Here is an 18,878-nt window from a genome sequence, read left to right on the forward strand (position 1 = left end):
AGATTCATTATAGTCTCTACACACCTGTAATACTTCTACACGCATGTAAAATCTAAAGTTTCTCTCTGTAATTATTCAAAATTCAAACTCTGTGGGAGGTACCAGCACAGCCAGATTATTTTGAGATTTGCATTTGGATTTTAGGGAGGTTCAGGCAACAATTAGACTAAACCAAAGGTTTGAATTTGAAGACTCATTTCCTCTCCAACTTGTGATAAATTTCCAGTCAGACACAGTTTATATTTGATCCCTGTGTGCCAAGTGAATGAACTTAATCCAATCATCCTGGATTTGGGAAATCTTCAATCTTATTCAAAATCCTTTTTTCTACAGCTGGTCCTTCTCCAAATCACAGAAAAATGTAGGTAGGGAAAAATATGCATATACTCAAACTGGTCCTGTAAAAACAGCTGCAAACCTATAAGGTTTGAACAGAACAGCATGAGAAAGGATTAGGACTATTTCCTCTGAAATGAATGATAAATTACTTAGTTCAACTCCCTACCCTAAATTAGGCTTTTGGTTGGGATCCCAAGTCCAGTGTAACACTGTTTGTTCCAGTTGTCTCATTAGGCTTTTGGTTGGGATTCCAAGTCCAGTGTAACACTGTTTGTTCCAGTTTAGCTAAGACTGTAACGGTGTACAGGCCTCACTGTTGCTGTTTCCAAGCAGTGGAGTGAGAGCACAAAATCAAGGAAGCAGTAAATAAACTGATCAGTGTATATATACATGTGATGTGTACATATCTGTGTGTGCATAGACATTAAAAAAAAATGCCACAAAGCAAAAACAAAACAAAACAAAAAAGAACCAAGAGACCTGCATTAGTGAGCTTTGATTTTCTCAAATGTAGTGGATCACAGAGGTCGTGTCTATCATGACATCAGCCTGGTTCTCTCAAACACATTTAAAGTATACCTCCAATGAAAGACACAAGTCTAGACCAAAAGACATATGGGATGGCACTGAATGACCCTCTAGGAAAAAAAGAATATCTAACACATAACTACTTATATGAGGCATAGTGCTCCTTAAATCACCAGACCGCTGTTATCTCCTTTTCTCAATGTTGCAAATTAATTTCCTCATCTACTTTCCATTCACTACAAGTTGGTTTATTTCCCAGAATCAAGCTTAAAGAGACAGTTCAATTCTAAAAACCTTGGTGGGCTGACTACAGATCAGTTTGGCTGGGGATTTTTAAACAGTTTTAAATTCCTCTTGGCCCTTTGTACATCTAGTTCAGCTTTTGGTTGACACTCAGTAGAGAATGAGGAATTATCCACTTTCTGTCCAAACTGCTGTGAAATGGTGCTGTAAAAATTAATTAAAATTGCAGAGACAGGCTCCCCCACAGAAGAGTCAAAATCTTTCTCCACACTACCAAAGAAAAAAACCAAACCAAACCAAACAAACAAAAAACCCCCAAACAAACAAACAAAACACCCAAAAACTATTCATCCCCAGACTGGCTGCTTTAGTACTTGTTGCAGAAAGACCACAAAAGGCATCTTTCTCTGGCTTCTCAGAGCTGGTCCATGGAAATGTCATGTGTTTTGCAGGTCTGGAGGCCTGCAGAAGAGGAGTTGGAAAGTGAAGAAAAGCTTCCAGGCAGCTATTTTACCAGATGTATTTATCTTCTGCTTGGTCAGTTGTGTCTTAATCTTCTGCTGGAAGAAGAGGGAAGGAGGGAATAAACCTACAGACAGGACAAATGGAAGGTCAGCTTCTCTGCATGGACAATACTGTGATTTTCTGTTTAACCTTAAGGTGTCAAGAGTCTCATATCCTGTAAGGTAGAGAGAACTGTAAGGTAGGCTCACAACATTTGGATGGAAAAGGTGACATGCATAAGCACATTCTTTCCGTTAAAAGATTTGTTTGCATTTGCTTATATGAAAACAGGCTTTCAGAAACTGCTGGATCCTATTAAGTCACATAGTGTGACTTTTTAATGTAAAGCATTTTGGTACCATTCTTTGGGAGGAGTCATTTTCCATATATTAAACATGACTTATCTGTATGTACTATGTAGTTGACTGTGTTAGTCACATATGCAGTAAATGGTGTCTTACAGCAAAAACAGCTGCACTGGGCACTGTGGGACTTCCTGGAGGGAAAGTTGCTAAGATGTGTCATATATCTATATATACACACAAAGGAGATGTGACAGTGTACATGCCAGCTTGTGAACATCTTACCTCCTTTGGTAGCCAGCTACTTCTCTAAATAGGGATTTTGGTTTCAGAATAACTCCCTGTATACATTTTTACAATCTAAACCAGACTCTTTAGGATTAAGATTCTTGTCACATGTTAGCTAGTTATTACAAGTCTATGCATCCACTGAGATTGAATATGAAAAAACTTCGGCTTTACTGGGGTGGTTAGTGAAGGGGTTTTAGCTCATCCATTAATATCAGCAAGAACAACTTGTTTATCTGTATTACATTTCTCATTACACATCTGTGCAGTGCCTGCCCTCTTCAATTCATATTGGGATCACATCTACTCCATAGTAAAGGAACTGAGAAGTTACATCTCATGGAACAGAAAAGTGTATTTTGGGCTCACACATTAGATAATCTGATTTAAAAGTATAAGTTGTAAGGACTTCTCCCAACAGTGTAATTTTCAGTGAATCTTGGCCAAACACACACAAACATGCATCGCTGGAAGGAATCAAACTCTGGACCCTTAAAACACAAACATATTAGACTGCAATTACTAGGGAAAAGGCAAAAAGCAGCAGCCCCTGGATAGGTACTAGGAAAATTACAGGAATAAACACTAACTGGTATATTGCACTCACTACCTGCCCTTCTCTCCTCCCAATGTCTTTCTCGGCAAAAGTAGTAAGGATTTAGCACTACACAAACCTCTCCTCCCAATGTCTTTCTCTGCAAAAGTAGTAAGGATTTAGCACTACACAAAATGGATCTGATTCCAATTCAGGAGATGTTTCATCCTAAAACAGATTCTACTTCTTTTCTCCCCAAATGTCCCTAGAGAATGGCATCTCTCTGCAAAAGACCATAGACTGTAATTTTTGTCCCAGTGTTATAAAAACCACCCATCCCACCAGAAAAGACCATAAGATAGTATTTTTGTCCCAGTGTGGTAAAAAACATCCCATACTGAGGACTGAAATTGCAGGTACACTAGTCTTATTGCTTGGCAAAACCAGAGGGGATGAGTTACAATCTAGGTCCTGTTGTACTGAAGCACAAGGTTGGTTCACATTCATCTTCCAGGAATCTCCCCATTGCAGCAGCACAGCCGAGTGTGCTCTTGTGTAGTGCTGGGGTGGAAGACACCATAGTTGTGCCTTCAGTGTTCATGCTGTGAGCACCATCACAGACCTGCTGGCAAAACCAACTGCTGCCACAGAGAGGATGAACAAATGAAATGTAAGCATTCTTCAATAACCATCATACCATCAAATACGGGAAGAGGAAGGAGCCTGACAATACTAACATCAGCCCTTCTGCACCTCTTGCTATTGAGGGCTCACTGAGCAGCAAAAATGTATATGCAAAGATGCTGATTAAAAAAAGACAGGACATTACTGGCAGTTTCAGGTGGTGTGAAGTAGGCAGCACAGAGGCATCTTCTATTAGAAGCAAAGAACTAGCCACAGCATTTACTACAAGTGTTGCACCCTCCTCTTTTGATTCCTCGGTCTTCTTTGTGATTTTTATTTGCACACTTTCACTTTGATCATACTGAGGATTCTGTCTCTCTTATCCCATGGAAATTCAGATACCATTCTTTTTAGGGTAACACAGATAGCAAGGCACCCTTAGATATGAGTTCCCACAGCCACACAGCAACTGAATGAACCAAACATATCAGAAATATGTCTCTGCATACACAAATACTGTGCAAAACCAAAAAGATACAAGGGAGATGGGTAGAAGCAAACCTCAAAAGCAGATTAATTGGCATTTCAAAAAAGGAGAGCACAAGTTTTGTATAATGTATGCCAGTAACAGTTGAAGAAAGTGCATTTTCAGTGATCCAAAACAGTAGATCAAGATCCAATATATTTGTGAATGGCAATGGTAATATCAGCACTTCTTAGAACAGGCTGTCCAAAATTTTTTTTGACTGCAGTACAAATAGTCCTATGGTATGGCATATACATATAGATCAAGGGCAATAAACCACATAAAAATATACATCCACTGGAAATCGAGGAGGGGTGGAAAAGCCAGAGCCAACAACGGCCTTTGATGTGGTGCATTTAGAGCAAATTCATTCTGTCTTCCAGTTTAAAGAACATGTACACAACCAAAGGCACCATTACAGATTAATCCAACAGAGAATATCAGGAGTATAATGGCTAGACCTGTATATTACAGATCTCAAAGCCAAAAAATTCCTTTGCATAGCAGCACTGTGAAAATTGCATAAGTTCTTGAATGTTAGGTAATTTAGGCTTGGTCCAGAAATAACATAACTCACGGGGAAATGGCCTGCCTGCTGGGTTGCTGTAGATACTTGCTAAAATGCTTTTGAAGCCATTTGAATTAAATAATCCCTATTTACAGAAGCAATTTTTTAAATGGACAGCCGGAGAAATAGATCGGTGCTTTGAATGCTGCAGAAAATTATGTTGCATTGATTGCCAATATAATTGACCTCATCAATGTTTACAAATATGTAAGGGGTGAGTGTCAGGGGGATGGAGTTAGGCTTTTCTCAGTGATGACCAGTGATAGGACAAGGGGTAATGGGTGTAAATTGGAGCATAGGAGGTTCAAGGTGAATATCCGAAAAAATTTTTTTACTGTAAGAGTGACAGAGCACTGGAACAGACTGCCCAGGGAGGTTGTGGAGTCTCCCTCACTGGAGACATTCAAAACCCACCTGGATGAGTTCCTGTGTGATGTGCTCTAGGTGACCCTGCTCTGGCAGGGGGGTTGGACTAGATGATCTCTCGAGGTCCCTTCCAGCCCCTAAGATTCTATGATTCTATGATTCTATGATATAAGAGCCAACACCCTTACAGTATATTGTAACAGTGAAAGATAACTGTGTTGCTGCTGGAGAACAAGTCAAAGGAGAACAAGTTCATCCTTTCAGCAACATTTTAAAGATACACAAAAAGTCTATCACCAACACTGGAAAGACAAAAAACATTTAGTAGAAATGTTCTCTAAGTTTGAGGAATGATATCCAGAGGTTTTTAAGGAAATTTTCTTCCCCTACTCCTTCTGCTTCTTGCAGAGGCTCTGACTCAGGCCAGTTTTCCAGCCTTCAGGTGGCCTGCTATGTTGCATATGTAGTTAAGGTCTAACTGACTCATCTCTGTGTGTTTCTGCCCCACCACATTTCTCCCTAAAAAGGTCTCAGGGAAAGATTATGGATCCATCTCCCATCATGGGGCAGAATGATGCTTTCTGTCAATAGTCAGCTGATTCGTAGTGACATCCCATTTCAATGGGCAGCTGACTCCCTGTGTGCAAAGATTTTGAAAACTCCCTGCTGCTTTTATTTTAACACTAAGGCCCATAAACATGCAAAAAAGAGTGTCAGACTTGTTCAGAGCACAAGGAAGTAGAACCTGTAGCTGCATTAAGACTTCAGACAGCATATTGAGGAAAAATATTAAAAACTTATTTTAAAAACAGCCTTACAAAACTCACTGCTTCCTGACACATAATAGCTGACATTAATAATTAATACAAAGATCAGGTTATACTTCGATCATTTGTGGTGCTTGCATATGGGTTGTGTGTGTGTGTGCATAGACAGCCTCTTGCTCCAGGTCTTCCAAGGTAACTATATTTCCTTGTCAGAGGTAACTTGAGGGAACCTGAAAGTCTGACAGAGCTCTTCACCTTGTAGAAATAAGTGCAATAAAGCCATTACTGTGCTCCAGTAATCACAGTTGTGGGAACTAAAAAATTAATCACAGTATATTGGCCCTGTTACAGGTGCAGTGGAAAATTTATAAATAGTGTCATTGGGCATTTTATAGAATTGTTGTATGCAACTAGCTACCTACAGATACTTTTAGGCATCAGAACCACTGTCTTTAATTAGACGGACACAGAAAATCTTGACAAAATGGACTTGTCCTTGACCTATTAGTTTATTTCAAAACCTTCTGTTCATTAAACTTACATACATCAGGGAATGTTGTAGGTATTTGATCCTTTCTCTCTTATTCAACAATATGATATATGTCAAAGGCGATCAAAGAAACTGAAGGGAACTAAAAGATCTTCATGGACTAATCCAGGGAAACACTTTCATAGTTAAAATGCTTCAAACAAAAGTGCACCACCATTTTTCATAACAAAACTGCTTAAATTTACCATGAAGGTAATTTAAAGAAGTTTTATTGCAGTCGACAGTGACTAAAATTAAGAACAATTTTTTTACAATTCTCTCATATTACCCTTTCCTCAGCCTTAGGTATTTAAAGCTGCTCAGCTATATAGGCATTTGAAAGGTCAATTTGCAAGGCATTTTGGTTTGCTAATTTCCACAGTTAGCTAGAATCTTAAGCCATGTTTCAAATCCCTTATGAATCATCTCTAATTTTTTTAGTTCTAAAGAAGTTAGTGAAGTGCAATCTGTAAATTAGGGCAAACCAGAAAATTTGTAGTACTCTTGCTTTTTCACCCAAGCACACAGATTTTTGTCTCTTTCCAAACTGCTATCAATTTTCCTCAAGATCTTCTTTAAGAATGTCTGGTTTTGTATCTTTTCCAGTGATACCATTAATAACTTCACAATAACGTCTGAGTAAAATTTGAAGAATTGCCGATCTGTTTGAAGCCTTCATATATTGTTGTGGGCTTTCACCACCACTCACACCTAGAAAGGACCAGAAGTCTACATTGGGCAAATTACTCTGAGCATGATTTTGCCATGTACGCAGCCACAGTAAGGTGGTATTTCTGGCTCTAAAGCCTGCCTGTGCCAATACTGGCACGCCTGAACTGATACTACCATTGCTCAGGACACATGGCCTCCTGTTTTCTCTCTGCAAAACCAAAGTTGTATAGAGGAAAGAAGAGTAAGGCTTTAAAAGGAAGGAACAAGGTGTGGATTCTCAACATGACAGGAGTAGGACAGTAGATCACTATCAAATTAAGCACAACTCATTTTCCCTATATTGCCACACATACAATGAACGAAGACAAAAGCCTACACTCTCTCTGAAATCCTTTTTACATTCACATAGGAAGATGTGCACATTAAGGGATTCTGGGATGATTTTTTAAATTCCTTTGAACACGCTATGTGTCTCCAGAAGAAGAAAAGTTGCAAGACAAGAGCAGGCTGATGTTGAAGTAGTGCCTCTTTACTCCTTTTAACCTAGATGTGTTGTTTAAATGTGACATTTGTCATCATTAGCCCACTATGCATCCAGGAACAGCCTAGAAAAGGGTGCAAAAATTCCAGGATGAAGGACACTGTCTTCCTGAAAGTTCAGCAAGAGTCTGAGTAGCATCCATACTTCTTTCACACTGTGGGAAGGAACAAGCCAGGGTCTGTGCACATCATTCAGATGGCCCACAATACTGAGTCAAGTGATGGCAAAAACATACTTCCAATGCCATGTGTCTAGGATTTCGGGCACCGTTGTGATCATACCTCAGTGCAGTATTTCCACACTAGATGCAGCTTGTTGCCAGAGTGCAAGTAAACATCATAACCGACTGCCACGAGTCAGTCCAGGAGCAGTAAATTAGCAAGTGGCTCAGGCACTCTAGTCTGGAAGAGTAAAAAAGGAGTGTGGCTGCAGCACTGGGAACAACAACAGTCCTTGTTCTCTTGCCTTGAGTGAAAGTAAACAAGTCCATTGTTATCTGACTTTGCTAAACCTCGAAGTATAATGCTAGAAGGAAAAATAAGTTTTACAGAATTGAGCATATACAGCCTTTTCTTCCCTTCATAAATTGTATGTTACACTAGTTGAAACTACCAAAGTGTTTACAGTATGCTATATATATAATGGCACATTTAAGCTTTTTAAAGAGACTGGAACATTTGAGGAATGTACCTGGTGCTGAAAAAGGCTAACGTATTACAAATCATATAATATTTTAATTCAGAAAAAATAAGTTTGGGCATTTTGACCTAGCATCATAAAGGTTAGGAAACTGAACAAGGATGCCATGAAGCATGACTGACAAATCAGTCGAGCTAGTCTGCTTCAGATACATATTGTGCAAGGCATTATCTCTGCAATCAGTCACAAAAATGCATATTTAGTTTTTGTACATTAAATACTACACCTGTGAACCTATGTAAAAGATATACAAAATATAAATGTCATCAGGACTGTATATTTCAAACTTTTCAAAATAAACACAAAGTATATATATATGTAGGCATATAGGCTGTAATTTCAATGTCAACACTAGCACAGTTTGCCTCTTCTAAATACAGACCTGTATACTTTCTAGTCCAACACATGCACCTACAAACACATGATCATGCATACAGCTTTACGTCCTGCTGCTTGCAGAAGAGTCAGAATATACAGCACTGTACATTGTTTCAACTCAAAACTGATTGGCAAACTAAGGACGATGCCATTCAAAAGAAATCCCTTGTGAGCTATTATAAAAGAAAAAACAAACAAACAGAGAAAACCCGGGGTATAGTTACTTTGTCTCAATAAAAACACTGAAGACCATGGTGATGATGACCTAAGATTCAAAATGCTTTGTCCGGCATGTGATGGGGGTCACTCTTGGTCAAGATACAACTGTGTAGAACTGGTCGCTAGAACACATACCGAACACAGTTATGATGAGGTGTAGAGCTTTCACAACACCATCCAACCCAGCTCTGGGTTCAGACTACTGAGGTCTCTGACCGAAAAGAGACAGAGCAGTTGTACGCGGTTCTTCTCACAGTGGGCGGTGCTGATGGTGATCTGGATGCCCATCTCGAAGGTAAGCGTCGATTTGCTGGCCGTGCAGGCCGGGAGAAACCCTTCCCACTTGAACATTTAGCTGGCACAGATATCTAGAACACAAAGGCAATTCCTTGCTTTAACAAGTTATGGCTTTTCTGGAATGCAGTGGGAATGCAGGAAGACACTTGGGGTGACCTCAGAACAGGTGGTCTGAAGCTATTAAAAGGAGCTCAGTAATGCACAGAATGCAAAAGAACATCTATTTCTATGTGTTGGGATTCTCACATCAGTTGCAGTTTAAAATATTTGGAGACAAGTGTCAGACACAAGGAAAGGTATAAACTGTCAGGACGAGACAAAACTGACATTCACTTTTTTTTTTTTTTTCATTTTTTGGAAGTTTCTTTGCCAATGAACAATGTATATTGTTCTAAATGTAGAACTCAGAATACCATCTTACATGACTGGAACATTTTCAGGTATTTTTTCATAGATCCTATTTCAGCATTCACATCTTGCTAGGACCTTTGCTTCCATTAGTGCACTGTGAAGCTGTTTACACTTGGTAACTAATTCAGGATGGTTATGTATTAATGCAGTGTCACGCCTACCTGCAGAGGCTTATATACACAGGAAAACCAACAGGTTTTGATTGTAGCTACAGTGATGTTTATTGGAAATAATGAACATCTAGTCAGTACTTCTTCCCTACATACACACCATTTTGTTTTCCTATCAAAAGTTCATTGGATGAAAAAAGAAATCAGAAGCTTCCTGTTTATTTCTTTTTCTGTGCTGAAGTAAAGAGGTGTCTGCTAAGCAAGATATTGCATCATAGCAAGGCTGTCAGAAAGGCATGCAGAAGAAAATCTGCATGGTTGGATTCTCAGCTGTTTTAATTCCACATAGCTCCACTGAAGTCTGAATTTGTGACAGTTTAAAGCAGACCAGCTGACAGTCTGAATCCATTTAAATTTCTCAGCTCCAAATGTGTTTTCTTTCTCTCTTCTGAGACACTAAGGGACATATCTCGTTGTGTTCATTGGCCAAGGAGCTCCTCAGGAAAAATGATTTTGCTTTCTTTGTGGCCTTTTACAGAACCTGCAATTTATAGTGTATTTTCAAAACCATCTGTTTCTCTTTTCATTAAGAAAGTATGTTGGCAAAGGCAGTATTTCTAAACTTCTGCAAATAAAATTCAGCCAAATAAAAATTAGTCGTGCCATACTCCTCTGTTTCTGTGAGCCTCTGCTTGAATATATAGGAGAAGCATGGAACTGAGACATGAATAAGGGGAGGACACTTTATTACCGTAAACTTTATGGAGCTATAATATTAATTTCTTAGGCAGTTCCAAGGAAATCCTGAACAAAGCAGCATGAAGAATGCTGAAGCACGCTATCTAAGCCCTCTAGGATTTTGACATGGCCAAGTGTATTTAAGTCTTTTGGTAAGGCTTATGAACTAACTTGTCAGCTAAAGAAAGGAGGGAGTTAAAAACTGATTGCAGTTCTCACTAGTTCAATTCTTGACTAACTGCACTGCAGTTAAAACACAACAGCAGCAGAAATCAGAATCTGGCACATGTCGTCTCTACTGGTCATTTTTACTTACATGCTTCTGTCCTCCCGTAACTCCGTTACCTTCAGAGGAAATACTCCTGATTCATCCAGATTATGGTCTAAACTGTCTATTTTTACATAATTATTTACATTATCACATTAGCCTGCTTAATTTTAGAATCTGAAGCTCAGTGTGAAACTGTATGATTTTGTTCTTGTCATTCTCATGAACCTTACCTCTGGTAACTTCTGTCTCTCTTTTCCTTGCTTGAGTTGCTGCCCAATATGCCTGGCTGAATTCCTTGGAAATTCTTGCTTTCCTTGCTCAATCTGGAGCATTTCTAAATACTGACTCAATGTCTCACAACTCCCATCGGTGAATTTAGAATTTGCCTGTGTCCACTTATCTTTGCAGCATTTTGCATTACATGGAGAAGTCACTGTTGATTGTTCATAGTTTTTCAAAAGCTTTTCAACAACACCATAGTTCGACCTTGAGTCAGCTGAACGCGGGCGACCGGATAAATTACTTGGTCTCCAGTCATGCTCGTGAAGCATGTGCCTATAACCACTAGTATTTGGAAGTCCATTTGTTTGCTTTTGTTGCCCTGCCATCCTGGCAGCTTTGCTGGGGTTGCTGGTTTCTTGTTCCTTCACTGCAGAGAATTTGGGATGTGAAACACAAGGTGTATTTACAGTTTCTGGCCTGTTAACAGCAGAGTCACACAGTGAGCTGCATGGTTTGGGATCTTCTGTTGCTGTTCTAGGCACCTGGTTTTCCTGCAAAGCATTGTTATGTTTATCTGTGTGAAACACAGTCCTGTTAAACTCATCAATCTTTGCTGCTAAAGTTTCATTTTTTTGGGTCTTTCCCAAAGAATACCTAAAATCTTCCAAAAGGTCACTCTGCAGGGCAGTTGGGGCATAAAAGTCGTTACTGTAATAAGGGCTGCTGTGAGACTTGGGATTTTGTTTCTGGTGCATCTTGTTACTTTGGGCCATGTTTCCATCTGAACAACTCTTCTGGGCTGACAGCGGGAAAGGCTCACTCTTGTCTTTTCCAAGTTTGCTCATATCAAACGCCCATGTGTTGTGGCAGAAGCTTGTTTGTACATTGCACTCATTTTTAGTCACAGGTATTGCAGCAGTTACCATCACAGGAGCTTTCACAGGCTGCCCTCCATTTGCACAGGCCATTGCAGTTTCCTTCTGGTTTATAGATGAAGGATTTATCAGTGTATTTCCACTTCTACTTTGGATGCCTGGATCCCTTACTGGTGCTTCAGAAAGCTGCACAACTGCAGAAAGTGAGTTTGTTAGGTGCCGAGAAGTGCTCCGGGGAGGAACTGGTGGAGCTTCTTTCTTTTGCCAAAGTCTGAAGTCTGTTCCTCTGCCACCAGTAAGGCTACCATAAGATGTGTCCTTCAAATCCTTGGTGGAACTCATCAGATTCTTCCTATTATTGTGTTCCTCTGTTTCAAAAGCAACTGAAGTCTGTGCTTCATTGCTGGGCATGTGGTTCATCTCAGGCAGAATAACTGTGTTTTTTGTTTCTTCAAATTCCCCCAGGAAAGGAAGTGACTTCATTCTGGGAATAAAATGAAAGGTGTTTTAGGGATGAGCTGTAAGGGTTGTCCTCAGGGGACCTCAGCAAGGATTCATTATCCCCGAGAGCAGGTATTTTAGCACTGGCTGCTTAAAAAGATTTGGGAGCCGTTTTGCTGGAGCTGATATACTCAACATATTTGAGACGTACATGAAGATTTTGAAGAAAGTTCAACAAAGGGAACTTTGCATTTCTTTCCCTTGCCACTAAAATTCTTTGTCTGAGTTTTTATAGATGATTGCTTGTTTTCTTACCTATCCTACCATAAGGATAGTGGGATTTTGTGAGTTCTAATGACTCCAGTGAGTCTACCTGACTCTGAACTGAATGAAAAAGGCTTTAGGACCTGATGCATCCCTTCAGTAGGTTTCCTAACATTACACATGACAGTACAATTGTGTCTTTTGAGATCTGTTCAAAAAACATCTTCCTCAGTCAGGATTTAGAAACTATGCATCAGGTGTGAATCGATTTGCTTTAAAGAGACAAACACTAACCTAGCTACAATCATAAATTAGTAACAGACAGCCAACTGATTGCATGGGGGGTGCAAGAAGTCCCTTTGTTCTTCAGGAGCACCTGAGAAGAGCTCCCAAAGATGCAGACTTCCTTAGGGTCTCACCATAGCTGAGACTCAGCTTTTCTTAGTCTCTTTCCTGATGTGCACCCTGTCACACCACACGTTCAGTCTCACCTGAGAATTTCTGCACAACACAAGAGGAAGACTGGTGTTTTGCTTGCTAAAGGAGACAGTGAACATCACTGAATTTTTTAACAGATGGCGGAGAGTTCATTTGCCATGCTTTTCAGGGTCTGGCTTACCATCTTTGCGTTAGTACAAATGTATGGCTGTTCTACCTTCTCTTGCCTTCTTTGCCCTCTTGGATTGTCAGTCCCCGACACATCCCTCACACTTAAGGCCAGATGTGGGTTTCATGTAAGAAACCTCCCAGTCTAACAAACTCATTGTATTAAACAAGTACAATTTTATCTCATATAAATATTAATTTAATTTTGTAGGTTCTACAGGTAAACTCCGTTTTGATGGAGTAAAACATGCTCCTGTATCATATATCAGTATATTTCCTTCAAGTGTTTTATGCCGAGCACTGAAACACTAGGAGGACAAGAACTGCCCAACTCCTAATATATTCAACAGCAACCCCCCTTCAATGTGAACAGGAGCACAGTCTCATTATTAATTTTCTTCTTCTAATATAAAGAGTTCAAGTATGTTTTTACCTTCTGTGGTTGGACTTCTTTCGAATTTCCTCCTGATAGCTGCATAGTTCTTCACTGACTCTGGCAAGTTCTTTAAGAGCCTTTATAAATACAAAAAAAATTATTTAACATAAGCCTTTTAAGTGGTATCTCCAGAATTATTTTGAAACTTGTAGTGATTTGCATTTAAGACTCACAGCAGAGGAAAGCAGCACAAGGGAAGACATAAAAATACATGCAGGTTAAAAACAGAGGTGAAGAGCATGCTGTTAACATATTTAACAGTGAGAAGACACACGTTAATAGCAAACTGAGGAGGAAGTAGAGACAGTGCCTTGCTGGAAAGCTAAAATCTGGGAGACCAGTTCTTTAAGTTAACCTGACAAGCCAAAGCCCTCAGTATTTTCCTCACCCTTGTAAACTGAAACATGCTTGTACTTTACTTACTACATTGAGATCTCCAATATAATTCTTGGTGTTTTTCTTGGAAGTGTTGATGCTGAAGCTGTCTTCAGGTTCCTCATGGTTCTCAAAGGCCAGATTGTCCATTAACATAGTATTGTTTCTGCTCTTGGCTCTCGTTTCGCTACATTCATGTCCTGTTTTATTGAGCAAACTCCCTTTTTCCATCCTATCATTTGCCACATTGTGTTGACAGTTCAGTTTTACTGCGTTCCTCTCTTCTGAAGTACGGGAATGCATGGACAGCTGCAGCATCTTGTTCTGAAAGACCTTACTATCATGGATGTTCATATTGGTCTCCCTTCTAAGTTTTACCTCCTGGTAAAGCTGAAAAAACAATAGAACCTTCTATTAAATCATGGTACTGTGATAAAATTTATGGTTAAAGAACACAGTCATCTTCTGTTTTGAAAAATGCTACACTCAGTAGTACCAAGTAGAAAGGTTTTAAATGTATGCCAGTAGAAAAGTGTTGAGCCACACAGTGTGATAGTTCACAGACCATTTTTGTCACAGGATGAGGAAAGAGTTGGTGGACACAGCCCTGATCTGATGGATGGGGAATGTGAGGGAATGTGAGGGAGGGAGAGGGCTCTGGCTATGTTACAGCCAGCTAATGTATATTAGTTTAAGGGGGGAAGTGAAGCCTCATCATATACAGTGTCACTGGCATGAGAGCAGACTCTTCCGCTTCTCAGACAAGTGGAATTCTTCCCTCTGACTGCAGTGATAAACCAGTACTGCAGAAAGGTATTATTTGGCAATGTGCTGACAGCCTCTTCTTTCATGCTATCTGCTGAGAACCAGTGGCTTCATTAGTAAATGAAAAAGTGTTAATTCCAGTGATAAAATATTAATTAGAAAAAATAGCAACATCATAAAAAACTCTTCTGCTTACAGTATCATTTCTAGTGCCAAGAATCCCACGGCTCTTTTTAAACATTCATTCTTTACTTGCTCTTAGGAAGCAAGCACAGAGCAGGCACTCCTGAACAGCCATCTGCCTGCTGTCTCACAGTGCATGAGACCGACACAACAACTTTTGGAAGGACAGTGAAAAGCAATACCAGCATGAAGAACATGTGGGCATTTAATGGGTAGTGCTGTGGATTACAAGTATTCTCACATTCAGAGAGTTGACATTTGGACTCATCCTGGGCCTTCAGATTTCACTCCCAAAGCTCAGCTGCTCAGGGAACCTGAGGGTGGAACTTTGTAATTTCCAAGAAATGAGGGCCTCAAAAGGACTCAGTGTAGCAGTAAGGAGGAAGGCTAGTGCCTTTTAACTAAAGTATATAATCCCTTAAACCACACAGGTCTTCCTGGAGGATTCCAAGAATTGTTGGGTTTTGGTGAGCTAAAGAAAATTATCAAATAAAAATACAAGATGGTAAGTTAGCACAAGTTTTAATGAGCAAATCCCTCTCAGATGCTGGCATTTAAAAAGTATCTTCCCTTTTCTCCAGCCATGTTGGTGAAGAAATGTTAGACAACTGAAATCAAGAGCAGCTACAGACACAGCTTAAGAAGGGACCCAAGTTTATGGATAACCCTGGGGTATCATCTGCAGTTGCGTCTGGTCCTGCAGTACCCAGCAATTTGGTTCATTCTCTTTTCCTCAGATCCATTCCGTTCTTTATTTTTTAGACCTTCTTAATGCATACGCTAATAAAAATAAGATAAACGTGGTCTTTGCCGCCATTGACAGGACTGCTAATAGGCAGAATATCTTTTCACAACACATTACTGTCATTCCAAAACAGCTCATACACCTAACTAACTGAAATGCAACTTCACACACAGACTGCATTACTAACTTTTGTAGCACTCTCGCCTTGGTGACAAAATTAGGCAAAAGAGCACAGAAATGTCCTAACACAAAGTACAAAATGTGGCTTTCATAATAAGGCCATGATACCGATGTCTGCCAGAACTGCAAGCAAAATATAAGAGAGCTGATGCTACGGAGTTATGTTGGTTCAATGGAGGGTGTATGGCTGCAATTCATTTGGCTTTGATAATTTTCCTTCTTATACTTTCATGTGAGCAATCTCTGCCATACATTCCTGTGTTGCTCAGCCACAGGATGGTGTTGGCAGAGACCAAGCAAAACTACTCCGTGTGTATATTAAAATGAAAAATGTGGAAAGCTCAGGAGTGAAAAATTTGCTTGTATATCTTGCCAAGGTAGATTCAATTTATTAGAGCATCAGAGGGTTCTGCTGCAGTGACAATTCAGGGAGAAAAGAATAAAAAATAATCACCTAAACTAGTTTTGGAAGGAGATGTGTTAGAAATGGCAGAGTGTTTGTTTCTATGTGTAAACACTAGTGGTGTTAGGACTTTCATGCTATTTACTGTAGCCATTTTCTCTACTAAAAGCCATCCATAAATGGAGCAGGTTCTAGCCAGAGTGATTCTGCACCATGCAGCATGCAATGTATGATGTTCTTTTTAGTATTACCATTTACTTGTGCCATACACACTTGTGCCATGGAATTCCTTTTTAGCAGAGAGTTAGGATACCCAGATTTTTGTTACTAAATGGGTATTTTCCTAAACCCCATATATGCAGTCATTCAGAATATCTATGTTTGAAAAGGACATGCATAAAATGAGCAGTGTGCCTCATAACCAGCAAAACTGGTAGTATATACAGCTAACAATATCATAGCAAACTTCCCACAAAGTGACACTTAACCTCCTGCTTTGTACATACGAGTATTCATTAAATGAGCAGTTGCAAATACTGCTTAACCCCAGGCTTTACATTCTACCATCAGCTATTAGAAAATTCCAGTGACAGATAAGAAATAGGATATAATTCAGGAAAAAACCAACAATACTGAATCGGCCCCTAGTCACTGATAATACCCAAGTGAAAATGCTAGTGTTCAGAGTTTTGTTTAAAAGTACCTCTTCTATTTTCTTCTGCATGACCTTCCATTGACATTCCCATTCTTTCCTTTCATTGTCAAATCTCTCCAGCAATTCCATCTTCTCTTTATTCCAGTTCACCTCAGTATTCTCCAGTTGTTTACGCAGGTCCATGGTTACAGTCTGTGTAACAGTAAGAAGATAGCTCTGCTTTTTTTCTTTCTTCCCTGAATGTTTCCTGGAAGTTTTTCAGAATAAGTCTTGTGATGGATTTGAGCTTTCAGAGAAAAATAAACACCAAGAAACCTCCAAAATAATTAACAGAAATGTGCTTGCAGGAAACAGCATCACACAATTGCATGCTATGTATCTGGAGTGTGACTGGAATATGGATGGACTAAATGCTCTAGGACACAAATTCAAGGGCAAAGAGGCCCAATCTGGAAAGGTGAGGAGGGACATGCATGTCATGGAATTCAGGAATGTCTACCACAGTGGGCTCTGTATCATGGCCACTTTACATCTTTACCATTAATATATACCATAAACCTGTTTTCAATGAAATTCGAGTCTGCATGATATTGAATGGCACTTCAGGACTTTGGGATCCTTCAGTGTGTGCCCTTGAGGTTGAAAGCTATTTTTACGTTTGTTCAAAAGACAACTGCAAGTGTAAAGGTATCATGTTTGCTCACACAGTCCTTTCATTCACACACGTAGCACAACAAAGGCTGTGACATTCTTTTGGCGACTGAAGACTGTACACTTGATAATGCAGAAAATTCTCATGGTTATATGAATGCTTTAGAATATATGAAGGAAAACAGGAGAGGCAAGGTAACAATAGGTAGCAAATATAAAGTAGTAACCATCATTCTACTATACGAAGGACTATAGGTCACTATAAAGAGTATTTTGGATTTACAAATCTAAATATATGCATGTTAGTTCCAAGACCAGCACAGGGAAAACCAGAAACTACTCTTTAACAGCAGTAACTAAAACTTAGTTCAAAACCTTGCTCATAATATTTAACAAATTTGTGCTTCTGTTTCTCCTTCCCCTTCGAAGTCTTTAGCATCTTTGTGTCTGTGGACAAAAACTTTTTAATTTGAACCACTTAATGCATATATTTTAAGGGAAATATTTTGATTCTGTTCATCTGGTTTTGGAGCAAAGCAGTTGCAGATTTTATGGGCCTGGTGTTCCTCCTGCTTTCTTAGTCTTTATAATAGATACTTCACTACCATCGGCACATTTACTGTGCCAACAAGGCTGCAGTAACACTCATTTGTCCACTTACAATTTCTTCTGTGGTATAATGGCTGGTACACACACACTGACACAAGTTTGTTAACTTTGGCTCTCAAAGCTAGCTGTTGTGTTACCTAGGTGGACAGAGAACCTAATTCTAGTGACCAAATGCCTCTGCATTGCTTTGGTCTCCTGTTAGAAACCAAGCCTATGGGCAGGCAAATGAATTATCAGAGAGTCACCTAAGTGTAAAACCAGTTTACCTTCCTGGAATTTCTTCATTTCCCTGATGGTCCATGATTGTCAATTCTCAGGAACCTCCCATTTTATCACCCATGTTTTCTTCGATATAGTGAAAATTTATTCTTGAGCTTCACACAAAGTCCTTTCCCATCCTGTATTTTATTGGACAAGTCCTGTTGATTCAGCTGTGGCTACTGTGCAATCACTGCTTACCAGCGTCTGCGTTATTTCAGCTGGCTGGGAACCTGATGCCAAACTTGGAGTCAGCTTCCTTCATGAACAAGTAAGCAGCAGAGCTCAGCTGAAGCCAAATGTGTTAACTCAGGTATCTCTGTCCTGGAAGTCCTGCTACAAGATCTCTCAACTGACAGCCATCATGGGCCCAGTCTTAACTCAGGGTTTGCAAAACCATTGATCCCAAGCAATTTTGGACTGTGCCTTAAAACCTTCAGGATAGCTTTAAAAAAAACCCATAAAACTCCCTGAAACTATGAGTTGCTGAAAGACAGCACAGCATTCTCACAATTAAGGTCAAGCACTGGTTTGCTCATGGCTTCTTCAGGAAGGCAGCCAGGCTGTAGGAACTGTACCTCTCCAGGCCAACGTTTCAGCTTTGTGCCAGACTTCAGTAAGTGTTGACCAAAAGCAATTTACAAAAAAATTCCACTCAATTTAAGATCTGTTGCAATCTAGACATCTATTGCTAATGCACTTTAAAACCATGCCAATACTTTCTCACTTTTCTAATTTTTAGTACATTTACTTTT

General features: G+C 39.6%; 1 protein-coding gene across 1 annotated transcript; it reads right to left on the minus strand.

Annotated features, from left to right (window-relative positions):
* Positions 1-8,346: 8,346 nt before the first annotated feature.
* On the minus strand, positions 8,347-16,788 carry KIAA0408 (KIAA0408 ortholog). Its single transcript, XM_009999115.1, has 5 exons — positions 16,654-16,788; positions 13,723-14,064; positions 13,297-13,376; positions 10,686-12,036; positions 8,347-8,996 (listed from the first exon to the last, which is right to left on the minus strand). The coding sequence occupies exons 1-5, from the start codon at positions 16,786-16,788 to the stop codon at positions 8,823-8,825; spliced, it is 2,082 nt and encodes a 693-aa protein (XP_009997417.1). The 3' UTR covers positions 8,347-8,822.
* Positions 16,789-18,878: the final 2,090 nt, after the last annotated feature.

Source organism: Chaetura pelagica, unplaced genomic scaffold (assembly GCF_000747805.2).
Source record: "Chaetura pelagica isolate M959 unplaced genomic scaffold, ChaPel_1.0 scaffold90, whole genome shotgun sequence".
Taxonomy (NCBI): domain Eukaryota; kingdom Metazoa; phylum Chordata; class Aves; order Apodiformes; family Apodidae; genus Chaetura; species Chaetura pelagica.

Coding starts and splice junctions, on each gene's coding strand:
- KIAA0408 (XM_009999115.1), bottom strand. CDS start 16,788: ATGGACCTGCGTAAACAACTGGAGAATACTGAGGTGAACTGGAATAAA. Junction 14,065..16,653: donor TGCAGAAGAAAATAGAAGAG/GTACTTTTAAAC, acceptor TTGTTTTTTCAG/CTTTACCAGGAGGTAAAACT. Junction 13,377..13,722: donor ATATTGGAGATCTCAATGTA/GTAAGTAAAGTA, acceptor GTATTTATAAAG/GCTCTTAAAGAACTTGCCAG.